The sequence below is a fragment of the Armigeres subalbatus genome, chromosome 3, assembly GCF_024139115.2.
Source record: "Armigeres subalbatus isolate Guangzhou_Male chromosome 3, GZ_Asu_2, whole genome shotgun sequence".
Lineage (NCBI taxonomy): Eukaryota > Metazoa > Arthropoda > Insecta > Diptera > Culicidae > Armigeres > Armigeres subalbatus.
The window spans coordinates 183,640,903-183,667,141 of record NC_085141.1 but is presented as its reverse complement, the minus strand read 5'-3'; the positions used below and the strand labels follow the sequence as shown (position 1 = coordinate 183,667,141).

Here is a 26,239-nt window from a genome sequence, read left to right as displayed (position 1 = left end):
ATTGCCATAATCTTTTGGAGGGGTCATTCCCCAATATTTCTGAATGAGTATTCCGGAGAACTTCTGTAGAAAAAATTCTTGTAGGATGAAATTCCCCGAGTTTATGAAGGCAAAGTTTTCCAAAAATTCTGAAACCGGAATCTTGTCTATCACGCTCCAAAAGCTCCCAAAAATCCTTGGAGGAAAAATTCTCCAAGATATCTGAAGGAGTACAGGGTACATCCTCAGATCTACTGGGAAGGAATTCCTCATAATGCCTAAGACATAAAATCCTGTATTCTTGTAATATGAGCTTCCCAGAAATGAGCTAATGCACAGAATATGCACAGAATTAAAAAAAAATAATTTTCCAAAATTCTCAAAAGGGCAATTCTCCACACTTCTTTAAGTGGGTATTCTACAGAATTCCTGGAAGAGTAATTCCTCAGAATTCCTGTAGAAAAAAATCACTGATGGCAGAGTTTTCAGAAATGAATTTTCCAGAATTCCGAGAGAAGATTTTTTCAGAAAGGTGTTTTTTTAATGATACCAAGAGGATTTTCTGGTTTGGTACCAGTTAAGTGGGCTGCGAAATGGTGAGTTGACATCCGGGAAGGGGCGCCTAACATAGCTCTGGTCCTCACAAGTTCCAATACTCACGCTTCCACGGGTCTTCCGATGACAATTGACCGCCAGCTAAGGGTTGCGTACTTAGCTGGTAGTGCAGCCTGGGCACTGTTGTCCTTCTGACATCAGCTAGAGTGAGAGGGTGCGTACTGTGGGGTCTGCCTAGGATGTGGTGGGGTTCGACAGTGGGCTCTGTTGAACTTCTATAAAAAGCTGCATGTGTCACCAAGCAGGCCCTATCAAAGCGACCGTGTGCCGCTCAAAGCGCACTAGCCTAGTCCTGGTGTTGGGTGGGACTTTAAACAAATTTGACCCGACTGATCGAGCGTCTGTCCACCAAGGAGGTGCGGCTCCAACAGCGTCTGTTCTGGCATCCAGCGGCTGAGTATGAAATGCTATTCCCCGGAAGCTATACCTAAGATGGCAGCCCCATCCCGGTGGATAGGGAACCTTGGGCCAACAACCTACTGTTCCCGAAACATCAATTTGTTCGAGAATCCGATAATGAAAGAATACGGACTGATTTTACGGCGACGACTCTTAGCGCGAAACAACGGACACGAATAGGAACATGGAACGTTTTAACCCTAGCCCAGCAGGGTAAATTGGCACAACTTGCCAATGAGGCACGCCGCATGAAGCTTGAGATCCTGGGACTGAGTGAAGTCCGTTGGCCAAACTTTGGAGAACACAGAACGCCGTCAGGACAAGTTCTGCTATACTCTGGTTTACGAGGTGAACACGCTCCCCGGCATCGCGGAGTTGGCTTCCTACTAAGCGCTCAGGCACACTCTGCGCTTATGAAGTGGGAACCTATAAGTGAAAGGATAATCGTTGCCAGATTTAGAACACGGGTCCGAAACCTTACTATAATCCAATGTTATGCGCCAACCGATGCTGCCGATCTGCTAGACAAAGAGAACTTCTACAGTCAACTCAATGCCGTCGTAGATAGAATTCCGAAGGGTGATATCAAGATCTGTTTGGGCGACTTCAATGCGAAGATCGGATCCGACAACTCGAACCATGAGCGCATTATGGAACGCCATGGTCTCGGAGAAATGAGCGAAAACGGAGAGCTGTTCGCAGAATTTTGTGGTAATAACGACATGGTGATCGGGGGATCGCTCTTCCCTCATCGACCGGTTCACAAGGTCACGTGGGTCTCCCGTGATGGCTTTACAGAAAATCAAATCGACCACATCTGCATCAGCCGAAAATGGAAACGGAGCCTTCTTGATGTACGGAATAAACGTAGTGCCGATATCGCGTCTGATCATCACCTCCTCATCGGCGAAATACGCCTGCGCATTGCGCGGATTCGTCGGCAGGAGGAAAGAGTTGGACGACGATTCAACACACGCCGACTGGAAGATGCCACGGTGAAACGGTCCTTCGTTGAAGAACTGGAGACGCGTGCTGCAGATATTCCGGAAGGTGGCAGCGTGGAAGACCAATGGACCGCCATCAAGAATGCCTTCATTGCCACCAGCGAGAACAATCTGGGCGAACTACGCACCCAGAGAAAACAATGGATCACCGATGAGACCTGGATGAAGATAGAGGAGCGAAGAGAAGCCAAAGCCGCGATAGAGCGATCGAAAACCAGAGGAGCCAAAGTCTTAGCCCGTCAACGATACACGGCTCTTGAGAAGGAAGTAAAACGCTCATGTCGACGGGACAAGCGAGCGTGGGCAGACTCTCTGGCCGACGAAGGAGAGAGCCGCCGCAACCAGGGACATTCGCCTCATCTACGGTATCTCCAGCCGCTTAAGCGGGGCGAAGATGAATGCAACGCTGCATGTGAAAGACGCGAATGATCAGTTATTGACCGACCCAACTGACCAGCTGAAACGCTGGTTCGAGCACTTCGAACAACTTTTCAAGTGCCAACCAGGCCATCACCACCTCGGCATGATCTGCCTAGGATCCGACGTATAACACGTGTCAATACCGAAGCTCCATCACTGCTAGAGATTCAAACAGCCATCCAAAGCATGAAATCGAATAAAGCCCCAGGGGTCGACCGCATATCAGCCGAGATGCTCAAAGCTGACCCCATGACATCCGCTCAACTACTGCATCGTTTATTTCGTAATATCTGGGACACCGCAACTTTCCCGGTCGACTGGATGCAAGGTATCTTAGTGAAGGTGCCCAAAAAGGGTGACCTGACTGTATGCGATAACTGGCGAGGCATTATGTTGCTGTGTACCGTTCTCAAAGTTCTGTGCAAAATTATCCTAGCCCGGATTCAGGAGAAGATCGATGCGACTCTCCGGCGGCAGCAAGCCGGATTCCGTGCCGGACCATATTGTCACGCTCCGCATCATTTTGGAGCAGGTTAACGAATTCCAAGAGTCCCTTTACTTGGTATTCATTGACTACGAAAAAGCTTTCGACCGTCTCAATCACGAGAATATGTGGGGCGCCCTGAGACGCAAGGGGGTTCCTGAGAAAATCATCGGCCTCATCGAAGCACAGTACGAGGCCTTTTCGTGTAGAGTGCTGCACAATGGGGTCCTGTCCGACCCTATCCGGGTCGTAGCTGGTGTGAGGCAAGGATGTATTCTATCACCGTTACTGTTCCTCATCGTAATCGATGAGATTCTGGTAGATGCGATTGACCGTGAACCAAACCGCGGGCTGTTATGGCAGCCTATAACCATGGAGCACCTAAACGACTTCGAATTGGCGGATGATGTTGCACTCCTCGCGCAACGGCGCTCTGATATGCAGAGTAAGCTCAACGACCTTGCCGATCGCTCCTCCTCGGCAGGTTTAGTCATCAACGTCAACAAAACCAAATCGTTGGATGTAAACACGGTGACTCCTTCCAGTTTCACAGTAGCCGGGCAACCAGTGGAGAATGTTGAAAGCTTCCAATATCTTGGTAGCCAAATGGCGTCAGACGGCGGTACCAAGATCGACATAGGCGCACGGATCAAGAAAGCAAGGGCTACCTTTGCGAGTTTAAGAAATATCTGGAAAAACAGGCAGATAAGTGAACGCACCAAAATACGAATTTTCAACTCTAACGTGAAATCGGTGCTGTTATACGCTAGCGAAACATGGTGTGTATCAGTGGAGAACACTCAACGGCTGCAGGTGTTCATTAACAGATGCCTGCGGTATATAATTCGGGCCTGGTGGCCTCACAACTGGATCTCAAACAACGAGCTCCATCGTCGTTGTCACCAGAGGCCGATAACAACAGAAATTCGGGATCGGAAGTGGGGCTGGGTCGGCCACACACTCTACGTAGGGGCGGAAACGAAATCTGTAAGCAAGCATTAGACTGGAACCCAGCGGGACATCGCAGCAGAGGCAGACCCAGAGGCTCATGGCGGCGAAGCCTCAATAAAGAAATAAAAGAAGTCGACCGAAATCTAACCTGGCAACAGGTTAAAGCGATAGCCGGGCATCGCTCAGGATGGAGATCTTTCAAGTCGGCCCTTTGCACCACCGGAGGTGTACAGGATCCATAAGCTAAGTACCAGTTAAGTAAAAAGGTGTTCGCTGATATTTCTAGTTCTTCTGTGTGAAATGGTTCAATGGTGGTTTTGTCATTGCCAGAAATGCAATGCTGATCACCGTATCGCACCATCTGATGACACATCACATCAAAATATCTGTCATTAGTAATAAAATCAGATTTCTTTGAATCAGATTAAAATTAAAATAAAATCAGATTTCTTTGAAAAAAAGATACCATATCCGGTGAATCAGTGACTCCTTTATTGAGTTCGACCAAACACCTGAGAGTTATGATTCTGCTCGACATTGTGACCTCCGTCGTTCAAATAAAATGACTCAAAATCTTTTCGTTTCCTAAGCTTTTTTCGAGCAAATAAAATAATAAACACAAGTATTGTTCTCCAATTTTCACGAATAATTTGACAGGACTTGTCCTTACCGATACAGAATAAAAATGCCTTCAACATTTATTGCATCCCAGTTTAAATAAGAATTCCCTGGAATATAGGTCTTGCCCAGGTCGTGACCTTCTTGAGAGCTGCTAGCTTTTTCAAATCGTTTATGCTGATTGTGTTCCGTAGAATTGAATTGGATGAGCGTTCAACAATTTTTCCATTTCAGTTCATCCAGAATTCCCTGGAGGTTAGGCTTTAAGGTCTGCACGTGTATCCTAACGGCTGATATATGTTTTTCAAAATTGACAATGTGCCTTGTAATCTATAGAACAAAACCAGGTTTCAGAAAGGTAAAGAAAAAGTAAATCATGAAAGAACGAAAGAACGAAACATAATATCTTTCCCTTTTTGTGGCACAGACCTGTTGGTCCATATATTGACATGGAAAACATCGATTAATTGTTTGAGGTCGAAAAAACATTGTTCAATGGTTCAATTCCAATATGATTTACGTATGTTTATGTATTGAACAATTCTCGGGTACTTATTCAAAAGGACGTATGTGATTTTGTGAACAAAGATTCAAACGTCGATTTGTCCAATCTGATAACACCCCCACGCCAACCATCTCCACCAACAGGTAGCCGAAGGCTTCCCCTACTTGTCTGTGGTGATGGTTTGCGTGGGGGTGTTATCAGATTGGCCAAATCGACGTTTGAATCTTTGTTTACAAAATCACATACGTCCTTTTGAATAAGTACCCGAGAATTTAACAACAAATATGTAGCTCTAAATAAAGATACAAGATAAAAGATGTGATGTCAAACTGTGAAAAATAAAAATATAGCAAAAAGTCCAATGTACCTAAAGGTGGATTAATTTTTCTGTTTTCTTTTTTCAGCACACTATAAGCGGGAGATGACTGTGATGAGTAATGCAACCATCATCATTTCCTTGCACCAGAGCGCAGAGATGTGGCAAAGCAGCGGGCAAAGCATGGGAATGGAATAAACACAATAAAGTCAGAGCATAGACAGACCATAGGCTCCGCCCCCATGACGTCGCCTAAGCCGCCAGGGGTTCAAAAAATGGCTGCTTGGATTGGTTGCTAGGGCGGAGTTTCTTTATTGATTTTAATTGAGTATAAAACCCTGATCAAGGCCTATGCTTAATTCATTGATAATTTTGCATTCGCCCTGATATCGCGTTGTTTTCAGATTGAGTCTGTAAATCGTCGATCGCCCCCGTTGTGTGCCGTTAATATTTGAGACAAATTCCACGTTTGCCCTCCTAGTCCCAGGGGCTGATTGTTCCGCGCGGTTCCACACTCTTCTCGCGTATTCGTGGTCTTTATTAAGATAAATCAGTGTGCCTCTATTAATTGTAGTGTAATTTATTGACTTAGTGAAAATACAGCAGTGATTTAGCAAAGTGATACAATTAAAATTAGTGTTAATTGAAATTTAATTGAAGCTGATTGGTTTTAATGAAATTGCTAGAAAATGGAATCTGCCGGGTTTGATGATCAAATATTTAGTGATTTCAATGATACGCTCAATCCGCTCAGTGCCAAAGCGATTCAGGCGGGCGGCCCAAGCGGTCACAACATACAGGTGGTGCTGGGCATAAACCAACATTCTCCGGATTCCTGTACGCAACGATTACCTGAAGTGAATAGCATCCTGGCGGCGGGTTCGCCTAGTTATAAAAGCATCGATTATACTAATTTAAATAAAGTGGACTACCACCCCAACGGAAAAGTTGATCCTCAGTATTCTCCGAATTCTAGCAAACTAGAATACATCAACTGTAAGCTCGAATACTACCCTTCGCAACTTAATGTCGATAATAACCTGAATAAAATAGAATATGTTAAAACCTTAGATTACAATGCCAATGGTCGCATGGAGTATTCCCCGCCGTCCAAAACGGCAGACTACGGAAATGGAAAGATGGAGTATGAAACCACCATGACCATGTTCCAGCAGCCTCCACCGATGAATCCAACTACGCTGAATGGATTAAATGATCCGAGCAAACGGAAAAGTGATGATGTGAACAGTGCGTCAGGATCGTCTACTCCGACTACGACTACGTCGATTAGCAATGTCAACGGAAGTGATTGTGCGTCTAGTTCAAACAAGAAGAACGATAAGAAAAAGTCTGACCCCAATGGAATCAAGAAGAAGAAAACGAGGTAATTTATAAACTGAAGAACGAGAACTGTAAATTTTGGCAAGCTTTCCCTAGTGAGATATCGCGTATTCGCTATTGAGTATTGCCTGAAGGCAGATTCTCCTCATCCTTTCATCTGAGACATTTTTTTCTGTTCAACTGCGACCAGTTGTTAGATCTATTGTAGCAGTCTGAGACAGTTACTAATCCTGTTTTTTTGCTTTAGTAATCTACTCAATGTTTTCAGTTAATCGGCGGAAGCTAGGTTTTCTTACAACTCTGAATGAAAACCTTATACAAATGATGATTTATATAACAGTTGAATAAAAATATAAAAAAATCGGTGTACCCAGATTTTATACATATTTTTTAAAGTTTCTATATCACCCAACCAGAGGATGGCAAATTATAGTACATTTCTGCATAATTACCTCAGAGAAACTGTATAACATTGTGGCATATACAATTTCGGAAGATTTTGATACAACCGTTGTATTGAAATCAAACAATTTTGTATTATTTTCATACAGTATCTGTATTAAAACCTTACATTTCTTGTATTAAAACCTTGTCATAAGACGAGTTTGTACAATCTGATTTAATTCCACCACTTAATTGTACCTTGACAGATACGTATCCCGACTTCAACAGTAAGGTCGTCTTCAGTGTCTCGTACTTGACTCGACCACTAAAAAGCTCAAAATAATTTTCCTTATTAAAACCTTGCAGAATAGTACCTGCCAAAATTTTATACAATTATTGTAAGATTGCCTCGTGAATTATATTGCCTCAAAGGAAATTCAAACTCATTTTTGCATATAGAACTAGGCGAACTTTCCCGATCTTGCCCAAGACGAATCGATTAGTTAGAAAACCGTATAATTCGGTTCCTCCGTTGGTGAGATAATTATTTATTTTTCAGACTATGTCCAAAGTGGCCTGTGCAGTACATAGGGTAAGACGGTATAATGCGCCCCACCTGGCCAAAACGCCCCCCTTTGATTTCTAGAAAACTATAACTAATTAAGGGTCAAAATCAGATGGTACCTATAAGTATTTGTAAACCCAGCATACTATGTGAATGTGGAAGTATTTTTGTATTATACAATGAAAATAGTAGCAAAATACAAAAGGTTGCAGTTTTGATGTAACTTTTCATGTTTGTTAGCTCAACATTCTGGAGCGACTCTGGCATACTGTCCGCAAAACTTGCACTGGAACACTCAGTTGGGCAACAACATAACTTTTCTCAGTGGTTAATATGATATAAAATTGCCTCCATCTTCAAAAATGTAACGATTTTCGAAAACATGTTTCACTGGCCAAAACGCCCCAGTGTAGGCAGGACGATATGGCCTTACCAACTGGACACAAGCGCAGCGAGCCTGCTGCAGTTGCTTCCAAATTGTATGGAAAATATTGAAATGTAACTCACGCCTGCTTAAATGGACCTATGTTGGTTTTTCAATGTCAAGCGCATAAGGTTTTGTAATCTTTTTATTATGGGATTGATAAAATACTAATGAAGGGCTATGAAACGTCTTTGGCTAAGGTGGGGCGTATTGCCCAGGCACTTGTTGAAATCCATTTTTTCGCGACTTTTCAAAAAAGCTTTATTACGTGTTATCTGTAATATTTTTATATGACTACTCACGGGCAATGCATATGCGACTTCCTGGACTATCAAATAACACAAAGTTTGCATAAATTGCGTTGAAAACGTTACCGTCTTACCCTAACAGTTTTTGCCATTCGGCTCGGTTCATAGCTGCACATCGTCAACCACGCAGATGGTCCGCAAATCGTCCTCCACCTGACCGATCCGATCCGTTCGTGAATTATATCCACCCTTATTATTGTTTACGGACGAACGATACTTTCGAACGAATGCGATTCGTTCGAACCGTTTCTCCATTAGATTTTGCTGACGTAAATGAGAATACACTACAACTTTCGATCGAATGCGCGTTCGTACGTAAACAAGAATATGAGTGATAGCCTCAAAGGAAATGTAAACTCATTTTTATATATAGAGATATAAGAAATTTAAGAAATATTGTGAGTGTGTATATTGTACCGCTCATAAAAAATCTGCTCTTCCGCTCATTTTTGGTTGCAACGAAAAATACGCGCCAGATAGTCGCCTAAGTAAAACACACCTCCAGAAAAAAAGCTACTTTGATTTTTTTTTTAATTTGGCCTTCACGTGGTGCATTCCAGCGGTGAATGCTTGGATAGCACGTGCTATTTGTACTGCGGAGACATTTTTCACATCTATGAAAGCCTTGGAAAATGATCACGAAAGTTGTTATTTTGTTGCACGGCGCAATATATAGGGAGAAAATAAGAAGAAGAAGAAGATTATAAACTGTAGCACTGTAGCAACCCCTGGCTAGGAAAACTCAAAATGTTTCTCATGACATGCTGCGATAATCGCATAGCTCGGATATGCCTTTGATTTTGTCCCAATGGCTTCTTTATTTCTTATTTGGTACCCTTCTGACCTTATCATTTCTGTATATGTATTCGTTCGAACTGATCTTTGTTATCGACACTTGCAGTGGATCTCAAAATATTGAACACTGTAACCTATTTTTAACTAAATATTTTTATAATATTTAAGACTACCCTGCCTTCTCCATAATTGCAAGCTCGATTTTGTTATTCAAATATCAAATGCTAATCCGACTTTATCACTACCCAGCAGATCAATTTCGGTTCGATCATGTTTGTTTTCTAATAGACTTTCCTATGTGTTACGTTTTAAACAAGCGTTACGAGTCGAACAAACAGCAAACCAATCTACGATTTTTCTGCAATTAATTTTATTTCAACAACATTAACCGGCGTATCACACAATCTCAAAACGTGCTTAACTTATCGCTTGACAGCAATGACCTGTCCTACAAGATTGTAACGCAATGTTTACAGCTTCTGTTATTTATAACAACTATTGACATAATTTAGTTAAGTATGTAAATCTATTTCGTCATTTCTTCCTAACAAAATAAGATATGGTTTAAAATTTCCCGTGCCATGCTTATAACTTTATTATCCTGCCATTAATAGGAAAACTGTTGAGCTCAATAACATAACACGATATGAATCTGGTTTCTCCTACTCGGAGAGCTTGCAACTAGTTGCCAGGGATGAAAAGAAAAGCCTTAACAATGAACATTCGTGCACATACCTGGATATTTAAAATTTTTTGAGGAACTAAATCGTAGCCAGCAACCCATTATTATTTTTAGGGTAATGTGGTAACTATTTCGGTAGATCATATCTCAGGTTCATATCATAGTTCGCATATTCATCCTACCAAAACTAAGAAATGAAAAGTAAATGAACATGATTCTATTTTTTAATGTATACTTTACTCATTTGGATAACATGAATAATGGTCAGGTGAAAGTCGTGTGAAGGTTGAACAAAAATATAGTAGATTTTTTATTGATAATCAAATAGCTTATTTGCATGCTCATCTAGCAATGATCAAACTCGAGAACAAACAGGATTGTTTATTTCTTCGAGAACAAAAGGTTTTTTTTTTCAAATTTCGTTTCTTTTATTTGTGACTGTCTTCAGCAAGGAATAAGCATGATAGCAAAAGCATGGGAAGAATTATTGCGTCCGAATGATCTGATTTTGAATACGGCTTTTAGTGTAAAATACGGCATAAGCAATTCGCGACTCTTGTTAGCCAAAACCTTTGCCTAATTCAATAAATAGAGTAGAGTGGGGCAAGAGTGCGCGTGGCGTAAGAGTACGTTTTCGATTTTTTTAAGTAAAAAAAACAGATAAACTAGCAGCACTGCATCAGTTTGACAGGTATTCTGGCCAACTATCATCATGTGTAATTGTGAACGATTTGAATAAACAACAAGGGAGATATGGAGTTAGATAATTTTTTGGTCATTTTGCTAAAAATAATTGTGTTTTCGCAACTAGTATTTCATTACCATATATACGTGCAATCAGGTGAACATTATACCATTTCGATAACCTATTGTATAAAGTACTTTATGGTGCAGAACACCAATCCGGTTGGTTTTCCAAGAAGTCAAAACCAGTACTTGAATAAATTTTGGGACGGTGGGGTAAAAGTACGCAGGAACGGGTGGGGCAAGAGTACGCATGTTAATCTTCAAGTTCTGATGTCAAATCCGTATAGGGCTTGTTGTACACATAAACATAGTACAAAAACACAATTTCATCTAAATGATAATTTTATTTAATCAAAAGAAACATCCATAAATTACGCAATGCTTAGCTGGGAGAGGTTGCGAGATGTATTACGATCCATATAATTTTTAGAGATACAAAAAGTTTGAGATAGGGAGCAGGGGTTATAAAATGGGCAACTTTTACGTTACGTGATTGGTGGAGTTTCTTTAAGAAAAATTCCTTTGTTTACGCCACGCGAAACCGGATATATTTTACCTCTGCAGTTTTTTGTATATAAAAAAACAATGGTTCTAGTATGAAAGTTCACGTTTCTGGGGGGGGGGTCCCCTTTAAGTTACGTAATTTTTAAACATTCCTTAATATATGTTCATTAAACATCAATTTAATGTTATTAACTCTTATTTGTGTTAATATATACTTAAAGCATATGATTGGATAAGTGCGTACTCTTACCCCACCCAATGCGCACTCTTACCCCACCGGTGGGGTAAGAGTGCGTTTTTCACTTGTCTTGCAATAAGGGTTCTACTCAAACAAATCTCAATAATTTCAATATTTTTTCCAGTGGGTAACATAGAGGAAGAGTATACGAATCGTCGACATTGATTTGATATGCAGAAGCTTGCTTCATAAGGGCCACATGATCGATTGAAAACTAAGTGCGTACTCTTGCCCCACTCTACTCTATACACCCCTTTTGCACGTAACTTAGATCCAAACACACATTTCAAAGTATAGGCTTCCTTATATTGCGTTGGAGTTGACATATGTGAAGAATTAATAGCCGAAACACTTATACACCTTAATTGGCAGGGACACACTTCGAAATAGATGGAGGCACAAATAGAATTTTTATCTTGAGCCTGATTTTCTGATTCAGAAAACTGGTTCAAATTTGTGTTGAGTCAGATAAGCGTGCCCGTTGATTTGAGTGCGGTTCTCCGAAAAAATGCATCAATACACTAACAGAATTCAACTTCAATGTCTGTTTGCCAATTAAAACGTTTTCATTGCGAGCATTTGAAATGGCTATGCTTTTAAAATAAATGTGACATGTTACTTTTAAATTACAATTACGAAGGTTGTGATAATAGTTCTTATATTTAGCATTAGCATTAGCATTGAGCATTTCGCACAACTTCGTAGGTGGTACAAGCCAAGACTATTGTATGAGAGTACATCACTTTCATCCGTTACCACAGATACTGATTTGGGACTAATCACTATCTCTTAGATGGAAGCAATGCACTCACCAATAGTCGAGATCTGTCCTGGCCACGTCCTTGCGAATGCCGAGGAAGGGGAAGGATGGTTAGTTGGACACTTACTTAAGAAATATGCAGAGAACTCTACGACCTCTCATAGGTGCCACGGGAGGTTTTTGGAATTGTGTTGGAGGATTATAACAGTAGGAATCGTTTTGGTTGAACATGAAAGACAGATAGAACTAAGATAGAAATACAAAGTAGGACAGGGACGAGCCTGGAATTGAACCCACGGCCTTCTGCTTATAAGGCAGAAGCGGTAGCCACTAGACTACCGAGCTCGTTTAATAGTTCTTATATTTAGTGAGCACAAATCATTAAAGTAGAGCTTCAATTATATACCATTCGAACTTTGTGAACATGATCCGTGTTTTTAAAGTAAAACTTCATTATTTAAGTTTTTCAATTTTGCCAACGTCTTAGATTGCCAGCGATTTGTATTTTCCCTTTAAGGTCACTCCTGACAAAATCCCAGTTTCAAAGTGCTCGCGTTTTCGGGGGCACACCACGTCAAGTCTAGTCAATGTACATAAAATCGAAACGCAAGCTTCAAAATGACCAAACTTTGATTTTAATAAAAAGATTATACAAAACTTCTGTCATTTTTGGCGTTGATCATATCTAGAGATTCACAGCTCCAGTCAATTTGATATGCTGACGCTACGTTATATTTTTGAATGTGTAAATGATAACAGTTTGTGTTTATGTGGTCTGAAATATTGAATACATTTGTTCACAAAATGGTTGAATAATTGAATAATTATTATTTTGGTTGAATTAAAAGCAAATTCATAAAAAAAATCACCAGCATTAATTGAGTATTCCATAACATTACTTTCACAAAAAAACGTAACTCGAGAACATTAAAAAAGCCTATTGTTTTCAAACACTGACAAGCAACACTAATCACCCTGTAGATGTCGGTCACGGAGCAACTGTACCGCGATAATAACGTACGAAAGTTCTATGAGAAGTTAAACCGTTCACGTAAGGGCCACGTGCCACATCCCGATATGTGTACGAACACAAACCTTCCTACGAACGAGCGTTAGGTGATCCAAATGTGGCGGCAGCACTACCCAGAGGACATACGACTTCCGGCTCCGAATCTCCAGAAAATCCAGGAGGAGATCGGCCGGCTGAAAAACAACAAAGCCCCTTGAGCTGACCAACTACCAGGAGAGCTGTTTGAATACGGTGGTGATGCACTGGCTAGAGCGCTGCACTGGGTAATTACCAAGGTTTGGGAGGATGAGGTTCTGCCGCAGGAGTGAATGGAAGGTGTCGTGTGTTCCATCCCATGTCCCACCATCTCAGGGCGATAGGCTGGATTGTAGCAATTACCGCCAAATGCCAAATGAAAGCTCGTGGGGCAGTACCAGGCGGGATTTATGAGTGAACGCTCTACCACAGACCAGGTGTTTGCCGTACGTCAGTTATTGCAGAAATGCCGCGAATACAACGTGCCCACACATCCTTTTTTATTTGGTAGGCACTCTGTGTTTCTTAACCGCTACTGTGCCGAGGACTACTTTGGTATTCTGCTGTACAGAATCTATTTTTAGATTTCCATTATTCATTATTATTGTCGTTGCCAATCCATCTCAGCGTGAGTCTATTGTGTCCGTTTGTCCATGTCGTGTATCCAATAATCGTTGCATTGTTCAGTTGCTATTTATCCGGGTAACGTTGGAGAAATGTCTCCGAGAAGAACAAGTTGTCAGTTGTCATCAGGCAGCCGTAACGGTAAGGCGCGTACCCCAAAACGCTACCGTATGGGCTGCGGATCCGGCGACTGAAGAGGGTTTGTGGAGGGGCCGGGCATCGAAGTCATGATCATCTGCTTGTAAGGCGAACGTGTAGCCAACTACTCTACGGGACCCCCTTCCCACGCATCACCTATTTATCGATTTAAAAGCTGCATATGATACAATCGATCGGGACCAGCTATGGCAGTTAATGCACGAAAACAGATTTCCGGATAAACTGATACCGTTGGTCAAGGCGACGATGGATTGGATGATGTGCGTAGTTCGAGTTTAAGGGGCATTCTCGAGTACTTTCGAAACGCGCAGAGGGTTACGGCAAGCTGATAAACTTTCGTGTTTGCTATTCAACATGGCTTTGGAAGGAGTAATACGAAGGGGAAGATTGACACGAGTGATACGATTTTCACGAAGTCCGTCCAGTTATTTGGTTTCACCGACGACATTGATATTATGACGCATAACTTTGGGAGGATGGAAACAGCCGAATCAGACTAAAAAGCGAAGCTAAATGGATTGGATTAATCATCGGGCTAGTGGACGACGAAGTACATGATATGAAGAGGCTCATGAAACGACAACGTGAGCCACCCACCACGAATTTGTATTGATGGTGACGAAATCGAGGTAGTTGAAGAATTCATGTACTTGGGCTCACTGGAGACCTCCGATAACGATACCAGCAGAGAAATTCGGAGACGCATCATGGCAGAAAATCATACTTTGGAGTCCGCAAAACGCTCCGATCAAATAGAGTTCGCCGCCGTACCAAACTGACTATCAACAAAGCGCTTATTAAACCGGTAGTTCTCTACGGACACGAGGCCTGGACCATGCTCGTGGAGCACCAACGCGCACTGAGAGTTTTAGAAAGGAAAGTGGCGCATGCCATCTATGGAGGGGTACAGATGGCGGACGTTTTGTGGAGGAGGCGAACGAACCACGAATTGTATCAGCTGTTGGGAGAACCATCCATCGTTCACATCGCGAAAATCGGAAAACTGCGGAAAGTCCGGGCACGTAGCCAGAATGTCGGACATTAATCCGGTGAAAATGTATCTCGACAACGATCAGACGGAAGAAGTCGAGGTGCACAGCGAGCAAGGTGGATCGATCAGATGGAGGGCGAATTGCGGACCCTTCGCAGACTGCGTTGTTGGCGACGTGCAGCCAAGGATCGAGCTGAATGGAGAACACTGCAATAAATAAATAATGTTGGTCATGCAACCTGAAGACATTAGCAATCTTAAACTTTTGCATCTAACTAGCGCATCTAACTAACTTGCCCTGAACTAGAAATACTAGAATAAGAGATCGGCGAAGACGCCATCTTGTTTCCAATCGAACCGTCAAAAATGATTCCAATTCGAGTTGTTTACATTTTTCATCAGGCGAAAGTTTAGAATTGCTTATTCCGTTAGGATACGGCAAGCATGATGCAATGTTTTGCAATGTTTTTGAAGAAGTCAATTTGAAAGCGAGCGGAGGGCAATATTTGTGATGGTATATATAGCACGACCTTCCTTCTGTCAAACTCCCGTATGAAGGGGGAGGGAAGAATATCAGTGTGTAAGCTGCTGTATCTCCACTGGTACCAGTTCAAGTTTGTACCGGGTACGATCAAGAAATGTTATTCAATGTTGTAAAACGGCTGGTACAAAAATCTCGCGCATTACAAAAATGACGAAAACTCATAAGAGAGGTCAAAATTGCACTATACTGCCGTAATCTGAAAAAGTGACGTATGCGCCATTTTACAACATGCATGTTTTTCATTTTTCTGTTAAAGAGTTCGATAAGTACTACTCGTTAACACCATTTTTGGAAAATGGTTATTACGTCACTTTTTCAGATTACGGCAGTATAGGGGTATAGATTCGACTAATTCCTAATATCAAACAATAGGACTGAATTCTGCGTCTGATGCAATTTGATGCAAACAAATCGGATAATGCTAAGTACCAAAAAGTGTGTATCACATTTTAGTACACACACATACATACATACACATATATAGACATCAACTCAATTCGTCGAGGTGAGTCGATTGGTATATAATTATTATAGGTCTCCGAGCCTTCTATACAAAGTTCGTTCTTGGAATGAAATGATAGTCTTTGGGTACAATTTTGTTGTTCGAGAAAGGTAAAAATATATAGGATGTAAAAATCAAGAATTTGTTTTTTGTATTACTATTTAGTAAGCAATCAATTGAAGTACACTTTAGTCTGAACAATATTCTTAAACAAATAGTATCTGTTTTATCAATATTCAAGATAACAATATCTCCCAAATATGTTTTCTATTGCTTTCAAATTGATATTATATGTATATAAAAGAAACATAAAAAACAAAATGTATTTTAATAGAAAACTATTTTATATTGTAGCTTTTTAATGAAATACTCAAAAATACCTAATAGTTTGTGTTGAAAGGACACAAAAGAAAAATGGAACAGGAAGCCAATCAGATAATAACTGACACCCTTCCAAATCCACACTATTAAAGCTTACGATATATCATTCGAGTATAAACCTATTATCCTTTTTTCTCAATATCAAACTAAACAAACGATTACCAACAAAAACTCCAGATTAACTTCAGAACAAGTAAACACGAGAATCATCATCGCATGATGTATACAATGACATCATTGAATATCGTTGATTTCATGCTCATAAGATACTTGGTAAACAAAACTGCTGCTGCTGCTACTTCTGGTGCACAGCTCCAAATTTCGAACAAATGAGAGCACCAAACCCATAGCACACCCAGCCCGCACTCCCTTAATCTTATTCATGACAACTGTTTGCATTTGTCGGACGACGAAACAGAGCAGATTAGGATATTCGTTCGACAATCAAAATTTCATGTTAAAGTGCTGGGCATTGCCAAGGATGTGACTGAGCATACGTATCTGCAACCAGTACAACGGATGGAAATCCTCTATCGAGATTGAAATAGCTGCACGAGGAATCATCCTCCTTCTTATTCGCCAAGGCAAGAAGACAATATCAGGAGCAGGGCATTTGTATTCATTTGTATCGGAGCAGGATAAACATTGCTTCTGCCAACACTAGCTACTATAAGTAACAGTACATAAAAGCTGCTGATAAAATAAATAGAAGAGAACATCGTTTCGATTCCAGCGCATTGGAACCGGAATGAAAGCGACGGGGTGCATAGCGAAAGTACCGTATGTAAAGCTCTTGACTTGAACTGCAAGAGCAACTTGTCCGTTTAGAAAAGTACTTGTCTATCTCTTGGAAAATGCGATTAGAATTGAAAATCACTCCACAGTACGTCAGAACAACCATGATACAGCTGGACATTCCTCGGAGCAATAAATGACAGCGAAAGGACAATGCATGAAACGAGCTGCATACTCAGCATTGTTTAAGTTCCAGATACGGGAGAGTATCTTTCGCTTAGTTCAAGCACGTTACCAGGGGACAATGGCATCCTTGTTTTATGCGGTAAAAGTTTTATTAACCACCAGTAGGCCTATGTCAATCAAAAAACATGTGACGAGTGCGATTAATTGATTAAGATTCTCGTTCAAAATTGATGAATCTTTACCTGGTCATGGTTAAAGTTAGGTTTTTAAACAAAACAAGTAATGAATGAGGAGAAAATGGGAGGGTCTGCAGTAGCCTTGCGTGCAATAAGGCGTACGATTCCCAATCCGGAGATGGCGAGTTCGATTCTCGGGTCCAGCCCGGATGTTTTCGACTGGGATACATTCTTGACTCCCTGGGCAGTGTATCCATTGTACTTGCCACACAAAATACATACTCATACATTGGCGGGCATAGAAAGCTTTCAATTAATAACTGTGGGAATGCTAATAGAACACTAAATTGAAAAGCAGACCAAGTTCCAATTGGAATGTAGAGCCATAGATAAGAGATGAAGGAGAATATTATTGTAAGGTCATTTAGTAGAATGTCTTTACTTATCGGTGTGAGCGCTGAATTAGTGTCACATAAAATTTCACACTTAATGTTTTTCGCCAATATCACAGCATTTCTTTGTGTATTTTCCCGACGTGGGCCGACGAGTTTCAGCGAACATGATTTTTGCCGAAATTTAAGTAAAAGTGACGTTTCGGTTGCTGAGTAAATATTTTGCTGAAAATTTGTAATAAACTAAATTTTCTGCTGAGATTCAGGCTTTAAATTTACTGAGCTACAGCGGTGCCCGATTTTGCCGAGCTCGAAAAAGAAAAACTTAGTATGTAGACATTCCATGGCATTTTAAAATTTTGTTCTCAGGCCTCACACTTTGTATTTAAAACAATGATCTGTTCAACAAACCTCTAGGAAAGTTCGAAAGTACATATTTGATTAATTAAGCTTATCTCATTTTTTTTGTATATTTTCATAATATGTGCTTATCATACAGTTTAGAACTTATTCCGTGTCATGCATCAATCAGATTATTATATTTTCTCTATATTACAAGCATTTTAAAATGATCTTCATAAGTTGTGCTGTAGGATCTGTCAACGTTTCTTCTTCTTATTTTTACTTTGATTCGTCCATGGACTTCGATAATAAAACGGGATATAATGTGTGACGAGAAAGATGCAAGCTAAGCTGCAGAGGACTACGGATGTCCTCAATAGCTTAGTAGGGAAAGCGTCTGTTTAGCATACTGGGGTCGTGGGTTCAAACCCCACCGAAAGAAGCGGTTACCTCCAATACAGGTTTCATATTAAATCATTTACATGTTGTAGTGATGAATTTCAAATAACAAATTAATAAAAACAGTTAAATAAAGATATGGAAAAAAATCACATGTTGTGCATATGTACACACCGAGCTTTCAAACATTGTAATTAAGGACACTCCTGACAGAATCCAAGTTTCAAAATGCTCGCGCTTTCGGGGGCACACCACTCGATATGGAGGTGGCGGACAACTGTCATTTTTGTTGATTCAGCTTTGCTGCGTCGTGGTGGTGGTGTGCCCCCGAAAATGCGAGCAACTTGGATTCTGTCAGGAGTGACCTCAACTTCCACTTCGGGTGGTCAATATCCGGAAATTAGGCTATAAGCTTCAAATGAACGGAGTAAATCTTGATTGTTTGTATTTATTCATAAAATAAACGAAATGAAAATAAATTTTTATTTCATTCATCCTCCCCCCCCCCCCTCCCTCCTCGGTGTCGTTATATACAAAACGCAATATATAGTGTACTTTACGAGCGTTCTTCATTCTTGTTTGCTGCTTGCATTATTCCGAGAACATGATAGCCAACTGATTCACTTTCCTTCTATGGGCACATGAATAACTGCGCATATACACCTTAATCGAACTCTGCACAGTACATTAATTTCCAATTACACGCATCCCGTAAATATAGAATTTTTCACAAATATTATAACAGTTTAATGATATTCTATAAAAAAAAAAACTTATCTAAAGCACTTTGATCCAGACCATAAACAGGGCAACCGTCGGATTATTGGTTGTTGTTGTCCGTTTGTTGAAATATGTAAACAGTCCTTGCTGAGTCTTGGTTCTGAATTAGAGAAAAACATATAAACACTCATATTCTTGATTACGTTCAAATGCTACTTCAAGAAATAATTCGAACAAATCGGATACGATCGAAAGTATAGTTCCTCCGTAAACAAGACGCGGATAAATTATTGATTCAAGCAGAAAAAATACCCACTTAAAAATAGTTGAGATCAGCTTCCTGGAATTCAATATGATGTACGCAACTATGTGACAAAAAGCCAGAACTTATTTTAGATGTTATTTCTTCCGCACTTGAATTACCCATATCGGAAACTTGTAATTCCTATTAGAGCACGGTGTTGTTTTTGTTCGTATTAAATAAGTGGGGTGGAATTTCTGCAGATAGCAAAGGGGTTCCTTACGGTGTTCACAGAAAGACTTCAGCATCTCAGTTTGTATAAAAAATATTTAAGAACGACTATTTTTGTTTTGACGCCAGAGCAATGATCGTCTAAAACCGACGAGCAGGAGGTCGTGGCCTATATGTCATGTTCATCCCGTTCCTACTTTCTAGCTCAGTTGTAGTTTTAACTATAGTTCACGTTCTACCGAAAACGATTCCTACTATTATACTTTTTTCACTAACAATTCCAAAACCTCCCGTGGCACCTATGAGAGGTCGTAAAGTTCTCTGCACCTTTCGTTAATAGTTGTACAACTTCTCTTGCTCAGAATTCGCAAGGACGTGTCCAGGACAGATCTCGACTCTTGGAGATAGTCTTTACTGCCGTGTGCGGCATAATTGTCCCATTCGACTTTTTACCAATTTTGAGTTATTTGTTGGAATCGTCATAACTTATGCTAAACTTTATGATAAATTGATAAAAAGAGGGAGTTTGTTCTACAAAACATGAGAAAAATATCAAGTCATTTTGTCCCATCTTATAAATTGCAGCATAACAGTCCCATCTGTAACTCTTCTTGTAATAATGTGAAATATTAAATGTTTTCCATTCAAGAAAGCTGTTTATGGCTTTTAAAAAAGATATATGTATATTCTTGTAGCTCTTGTGTTATGAAATTCCTCCTTAAACCACTCTTCGACGCGAGCGAATGATGATCAGAAGAGTATTTTTGACATTAGATCAGCAAAGTACATCAATTAGACATTCATGATTGGTCAAAATTAATTATATACATAATAAATAGGTTATTTTAGATATAATGAACGAATTTATTTCATGTAAAATGTGTGAGAAAGCAAAAAAAAAACGACATGTAAATTTCATGTCATGCTGGGTAGTTCCTTCCAAAATTGTTTTTTGGCGTCAGCAGTTACCGGTAAAACAGTGCTAAGGAGTGCGCACTTTCGATCTGGGTCAATTCCTCGAGGTGCTTTTAGTCGCTTTACTTCGTTTTCCAGTTCGAAGTCATCATCGGTAACTATCTTTAGTTGTTTTTTCGAAAATAAATTGCAGTATGTTATGTTATTCTCTTCTTCAACTGAGCTGCTGTACCCAAATTGAGAGTTCAGTGCGTGATCTCTCTTGTTTCGGACAGCAGAACGATCGCGCGGTCGGCCGAAGTATTGTGTTCTGCATTGCGCGGCCGGTAATGAAAATTAATCAGTTCAGTGCGTGATCTCTCTTGTTTCGGACAGCAGAACGATCGCGCGGTCGGCCGAAGTATTGTGTTCTGCATTGCGCGGCCGGTAATGAAAATTAATCAGTTCAGTGCGTGATCTCTCTTGTTTCGGACAGCAGAACGATCGCGCGGTCGGCCGAAGTATTGTGTTCTGCATTGCGCGGCCGGTAATGAAAATTAATCAGTTCAGTGCGTGATCTCTCTTGTTTCGGACAGCAGAACGATCGCGCGGTCGGCCGAAGTATTGTGTTCTGCATTGCGCGGCCGGTAATGAAAATTAATCAGTTCAGTGCGTGATCTCTCTTGTTTCGGACAGCAGAACGATCGCGCGGTCGGCCGAAGTATTGTGTTCTGCATTGCGCGGCCGGTAATGAAAATTAATCAGTTCAGTGCGTGATCTCTCTTGTTTCGGACAGCAGAACGATCGCGCGGTCGGCCGAAGTATTGTGTTCTGCATTGCGCGGCCGGTAATGAAAATTAAACAGTTCAGTGCGTGATCTCTCTTGTTTCGGACAGCAGAACGATCGTGCGGTCGGCCGAAGTATTGTGTTCTGCATTGCGCGGCCGGTAATGAAAATTAATCAGTTCAGTGCGTGATCTCTCTTGTTTCGGACAGCAGAACGATCGCGCGGTCGGCTGAAGTATTGAGTTCTGCATTGCGCGGCCGGTAATGAAAATTAATCAGTTCAGTGCGTGATCTCTCTTGTTTCGGACAGCAGAACGATCGCGCGGTCGGCCGAAGTATTGTGTTCTGCATTGCGCGGCCGGTAATGAAAATTAAACAGTTCAGTGCGTGATCTCTCTTGTTTCGGACAGCAGAACGATCGTGCGGTCGGCCGAAGTATTGTGTTCTGCATTGCGCGGCCGGTAATGAAAATTAATCAGTTCAGTGCGTGATCTCTCTTGTTTCGGACAGCAGAACGATCGCGCGGTCGGCTGAAGTATTGAGTTCTGCATTGCGCGGCCGGTAATGAAAATTAATCAGTTCAGTGCGTGATCTCTCTTGTTTCGGACAGCAGAACGATCGCGCGGTCGGCCGAAGTATTGTGTTCTGCATTGCGCGGCCGGTAATGAAAATTAATCAGTTCAGTGCGTGATCTCTCTTGTTTCGGACAGCAGAACGATCGCGCGGTCGGCCGAAATATTGTGTTCTGCATTGCGCGGCCGGTAATGAAAATTAAACAGTTCAGTGCGTGATCTCTCTTGTTTCGGACAGCAGAACGATCGTGCGGTCGGCCGAAGTATTGTGTTCTGCATTGCGCGGCCGGTAATGAAAATTAATCAGTTCAGTGCGTGATCTCTCTTGTTTCGGACAGCAGAACGATCGCGCGGTCGGCTGAAGTATTGAGTTCTGCATTGCGCGGCCGGTAATGAAAATTAATCAGTTCAGTGCGTGATCTCTCTTGTTTCGGACAGCAGAACGATCGCGCGGTCGGCCGAAGTATTGTGTTCTGCATTGCGCGGCCGGTAATGAAAATTAATCAGTTCAGTGCGTGATCTCTCTTGTTTCGGACAGCAGAACGATCGCGCGGTCGGCCGAAGTATTGTGTTCTGCATTGCGCGGCCGGTAATGAAAATTAAACAGTTCAGTGCGTGATCTCTCTTGTTTCGGACAGCTGAACGATCGCGCGGTCGGCCAAAATATTAATGTTATTTCCCATCCCATAGATCGCATCACTTACCAAAGTGAATCCAGATAAATTATCCTTTGTAACTAAAACGAAATCCTATCCCAAGACAATCGTGGAGATGCAGAGGTATACTCGGTCTCTAGTAGCAACGAGAGTCGGACTAACAATCCTTCCATTCCTATATGACCGTAAGGACGTGGCCGGCGCCGTTATTGACTTTAAATATTTGAGCTCCCGAAACGTGTACATTGAGAATGGGTAGCTAACCCCAAGCCCCATTCATTGTGTTCTCTGTACAATTTCGCAAGTTCAGTCAATCACGGAGTAGCAACTACGAATTGTGCGGTCATAATGCTCATGCTCATGCTCATGCTCTCTTCAACTGAGCTGCTGTACCCAAATTGATAACTATTCTTGCGAAGAACCACTTTTCGAATATGCTCAATGTATGGCCTTGGTTTGAGTTTGTTCAACGTGTACTGTGAAGTAATCAAAGTTGTTTGGAAGAAGTCTTCGCACTTCATGTCAAGAACTTCAACATTCTTCTTCGATTTGCTTACAACTTCCTTGAAATCTGAATAAGTATTTATGGGATCGCCAGTACGATTGCGCATAGCTTTCTCCACTGCCGCATGAAAGCTGTCGGCAGACATAAACGTATGTCCGGACTCAAAATATTTTAACACCAACTCTTCTACCGGATTAGACTTTGAGTTCATCAGAAGAATCAGGTGAAGAAATAGGTTCCAGTTTTTGTTTTGTCCTGAGCAGTTATCAAGCCAGATTGTAATTTTCTTGGACTGTCCAAGTCGTGTGATACCACGATGGAAACAACTCGCTATGTCGTTAGCAGATCGACCACTGGTTGACTCGTCCCATAAGCAAGCAAAGACTGGGTGATTACGCGTATGTTTCCCAACCGGCGCAAAGGTCTCATTGAAAGCTAGTAGACGTTGAGAGAATACCACACTCTTCAAGCCTTCCAGCCGCGGAAGCTGAAATACCGTGTGTTTTAAAAAGAGACAAACAATTGAGTAACTGGTGATATTTTTAAAAATTTCTTCTTTACTTTCTGAAGGTCAACTGCCAACACGACATGTCCAAATTCAACCTCATCTCCATCATACTGAAAAATTTACAGCATGTAGAACAATTTCGATCCGCAGAGCTGTCTTCCACCGCATGACCAGTGTCTTTGCTGTGTTGGGTTGCTGTAACACACGTTTCGCACTGTTCATGACCAAGTTTTACAAATGAAATGTTTAAAGATTTAATTTGACGGGAATACACAGAATAGCTGACTTTTGTGTCGTGGGTCTCTTGAAAGTGCAGATGCATCGATTTTTCTGTTAAATCTGATGGTAAATACAACCGATTTGGCGCATGCTCGCGTCGATAATGAGATATCGATGGGTTGTATGACTTGATATGGGCAATAATCGAACAATAATTGGGTCGATCTGGAAATGTAGGTAGGTCGAGACCAACGACATAACTTTCGAGTTGAAGACGATCTTTTTTTTTAGTTTGAAACTTTCTCCTGCCTCCTCGTCCAAATCAAAACCAAGCATATCTTCATCTGAGCTAGATTCTCCATAATATTCTCTCAATAAGTTGAGTGAATTCATGTTGACTTAACCGAGATTCACCTGCCGCAGGGGAATAAATATCAATATTCCGAATAGCAAGACATTATCTAAATCGGATCTTACCTTATTCATAAACAACTGTAAACTACTTTAGCAGGTAAAACGACGTAACCAGAAAAACTAATTTAAAAATTTAACGTGAATAATATTGATATTTACGAACGAACGGTTCACACTTGTTCAGTCACTTGACGAAATGATTATTACTTGAATCGCTAAATACTGTCACAGACAAACAAACAACATCTTGGTTATATTGTTTGTCCATCGTATAGCACCAACACATCATCAAAAGAGCATATTTTATGATAAACTGTTTTGTACAAAATGCAGAAATATGGTACTTGTGATATGGGATATTTACTATATGTTGATCACGAAGGGCATTTATAGATAGTTACGTCTGTTTGTCTGATATCTAGTTTCCTGACAACTCTTATGCTTGTTAATTTCTCTGGTTGCTTCGATCTATTAATGTTCATCTACTTTGAATCTCCAAAATAAATATCGACGTTCGGCAAAATATATGAACCGACAGTGGGACTGGTTTGTGCATAATTAGTTGCTCTAGTTCATGAATTGCGGCATAACAGTCCCGCGACATATTTTGCCAAAAATATGGGTTCTTTTCAAAATCATCGATAGGTCGTGTTTGTAATTTGTTATATATGTGGAACATTCATTTAAAATATATTGTATACGCGAAATGTTGACGGATTTATCAAAAACAACCTAAATTTTCAATTGCATTTTTCTCGATTCAGTGTTTTAACGAATGGGACAACTATGCCGCACACGGCAGTTTAGTCCCAAATCAATATCTGTGGCCTCTGCATTACCTCTGCATTACCGCGAATAAACACAAGTTATATACAGATCGGACTCGATAACCCGAATTTTTTTTTCGATTTTTTTATTTATTTTTTTAATTTCAATGTTACATAATATACAATATGATTATTCTCACAACATGGGACGTATCTAGGTTGTGGGAGAGGGGTTGAAAAGGGGTTGTTTTGTATATTAAATTTCGACTGTAAGCTTGTATATCAAATTCATGAATTTTAATGAATATATTACTTTTATTTTAATACAAAATATGATTATTAGAAGAAATATGAACGTGGGAGAGGAGGGACTGAAGTAGGGGTAGTCTATTTATGTAATTTATGAACGTTCCATTAAATAGAATATAGTTTAGGCTGTGGTTTAGGTTTAGTTATCAACATCAGCAAAATGAAACTGTTAGTTGTGCCTACAGTAAATCTTCCAGCTACTAGAGTAAATCTACCATTTTTTTAAATTCTCCACATTCAGTATTTTTTTCCTGTATGTTCTGATTTTCCATTGGAAGATCCTCCCAATTTCCAAGAAAAACTCCTCCTATTTCCTTTCCAAAAGTTCGTCTGAATTTCTCGTATTTTTGTTTATGAATTTCCACTGGAAATTTATCTGCATTTTAAAGTAATTTCTTCTGAATTTCAGCCAAAGTTTCTTTTGAGCTTCCACCGTAAATAATTTTGAAGCTACACGGAAGTTCTTATGAATTTCATCTTCAGCAATAAACGGAGACACGACTGTGATCAAGTAGATCAATTTCAACGACCTGTAAATGGTTATTTTATGTGCGGATCATTTCCAAATGATTTGATTCTCAAGGCCCCGTTTCGTCTTTCTTGAACATGAAGTGGAACGAAAGACTATATGTTCGCCCCAAAATATATTTTAGGAGGGTCGGAAATCCATTATATACCGACCGTCTATGGTCGACGGATTGAGGTGATGTCTATGTGTTTGAGTGCACAAGGGCACTTATCCTCATCGGATGCTTGCAACTGGTTGCATTCAATGGGAAATCCTAATAAGCAAACACACGTTCGGACAATGGTCTCAAAAGTTTCATTGCTTTCTGTTGAAAATTGTTCAGTTCAAAAATAATTACCAAAATACTATTTTTTGTACAAAAATAATTGAAAAT

The 26,239-nt window shown here is 40.6% G+C and overlaps 1 protein-coding gene across 3 annotated transcripts in view; it reads left to right on the top strand.

Annotated features, from left to right (window-relative positions):
* Nucleotides 1-5,649: 5,649 nt before the first annotated feature.
* LOC134220098 (homeobox protein unc-4) overlaps nucleotides 5,650-26,239 on the top strand; it is a 41,138-nt gene continuing 20,548 nt past the window's right edge. The window contains exons 1-2 of one of the 3 annotated variants that reach the window (XM_062699078.1): nucleotides 5,650-6,287; nucleotides 6,363-6,675. In XM_062699078.1, coding sequence (XP_062555062.1) covers nucleotides 5,981-6,287; nucleotides 6,363-6,675 — 620 coding nt within the window. In that variant the 5' untranslated portion in view covers nucleotides 5,650-5,980. Of the gene's footprint in view, nucleotides 6,676-26,239 lie in introns of all 3 variants that reach the window. The other 2 variants (XM_062699079.1, XM_062699077.1) reach the window with 2 other exon arrangements.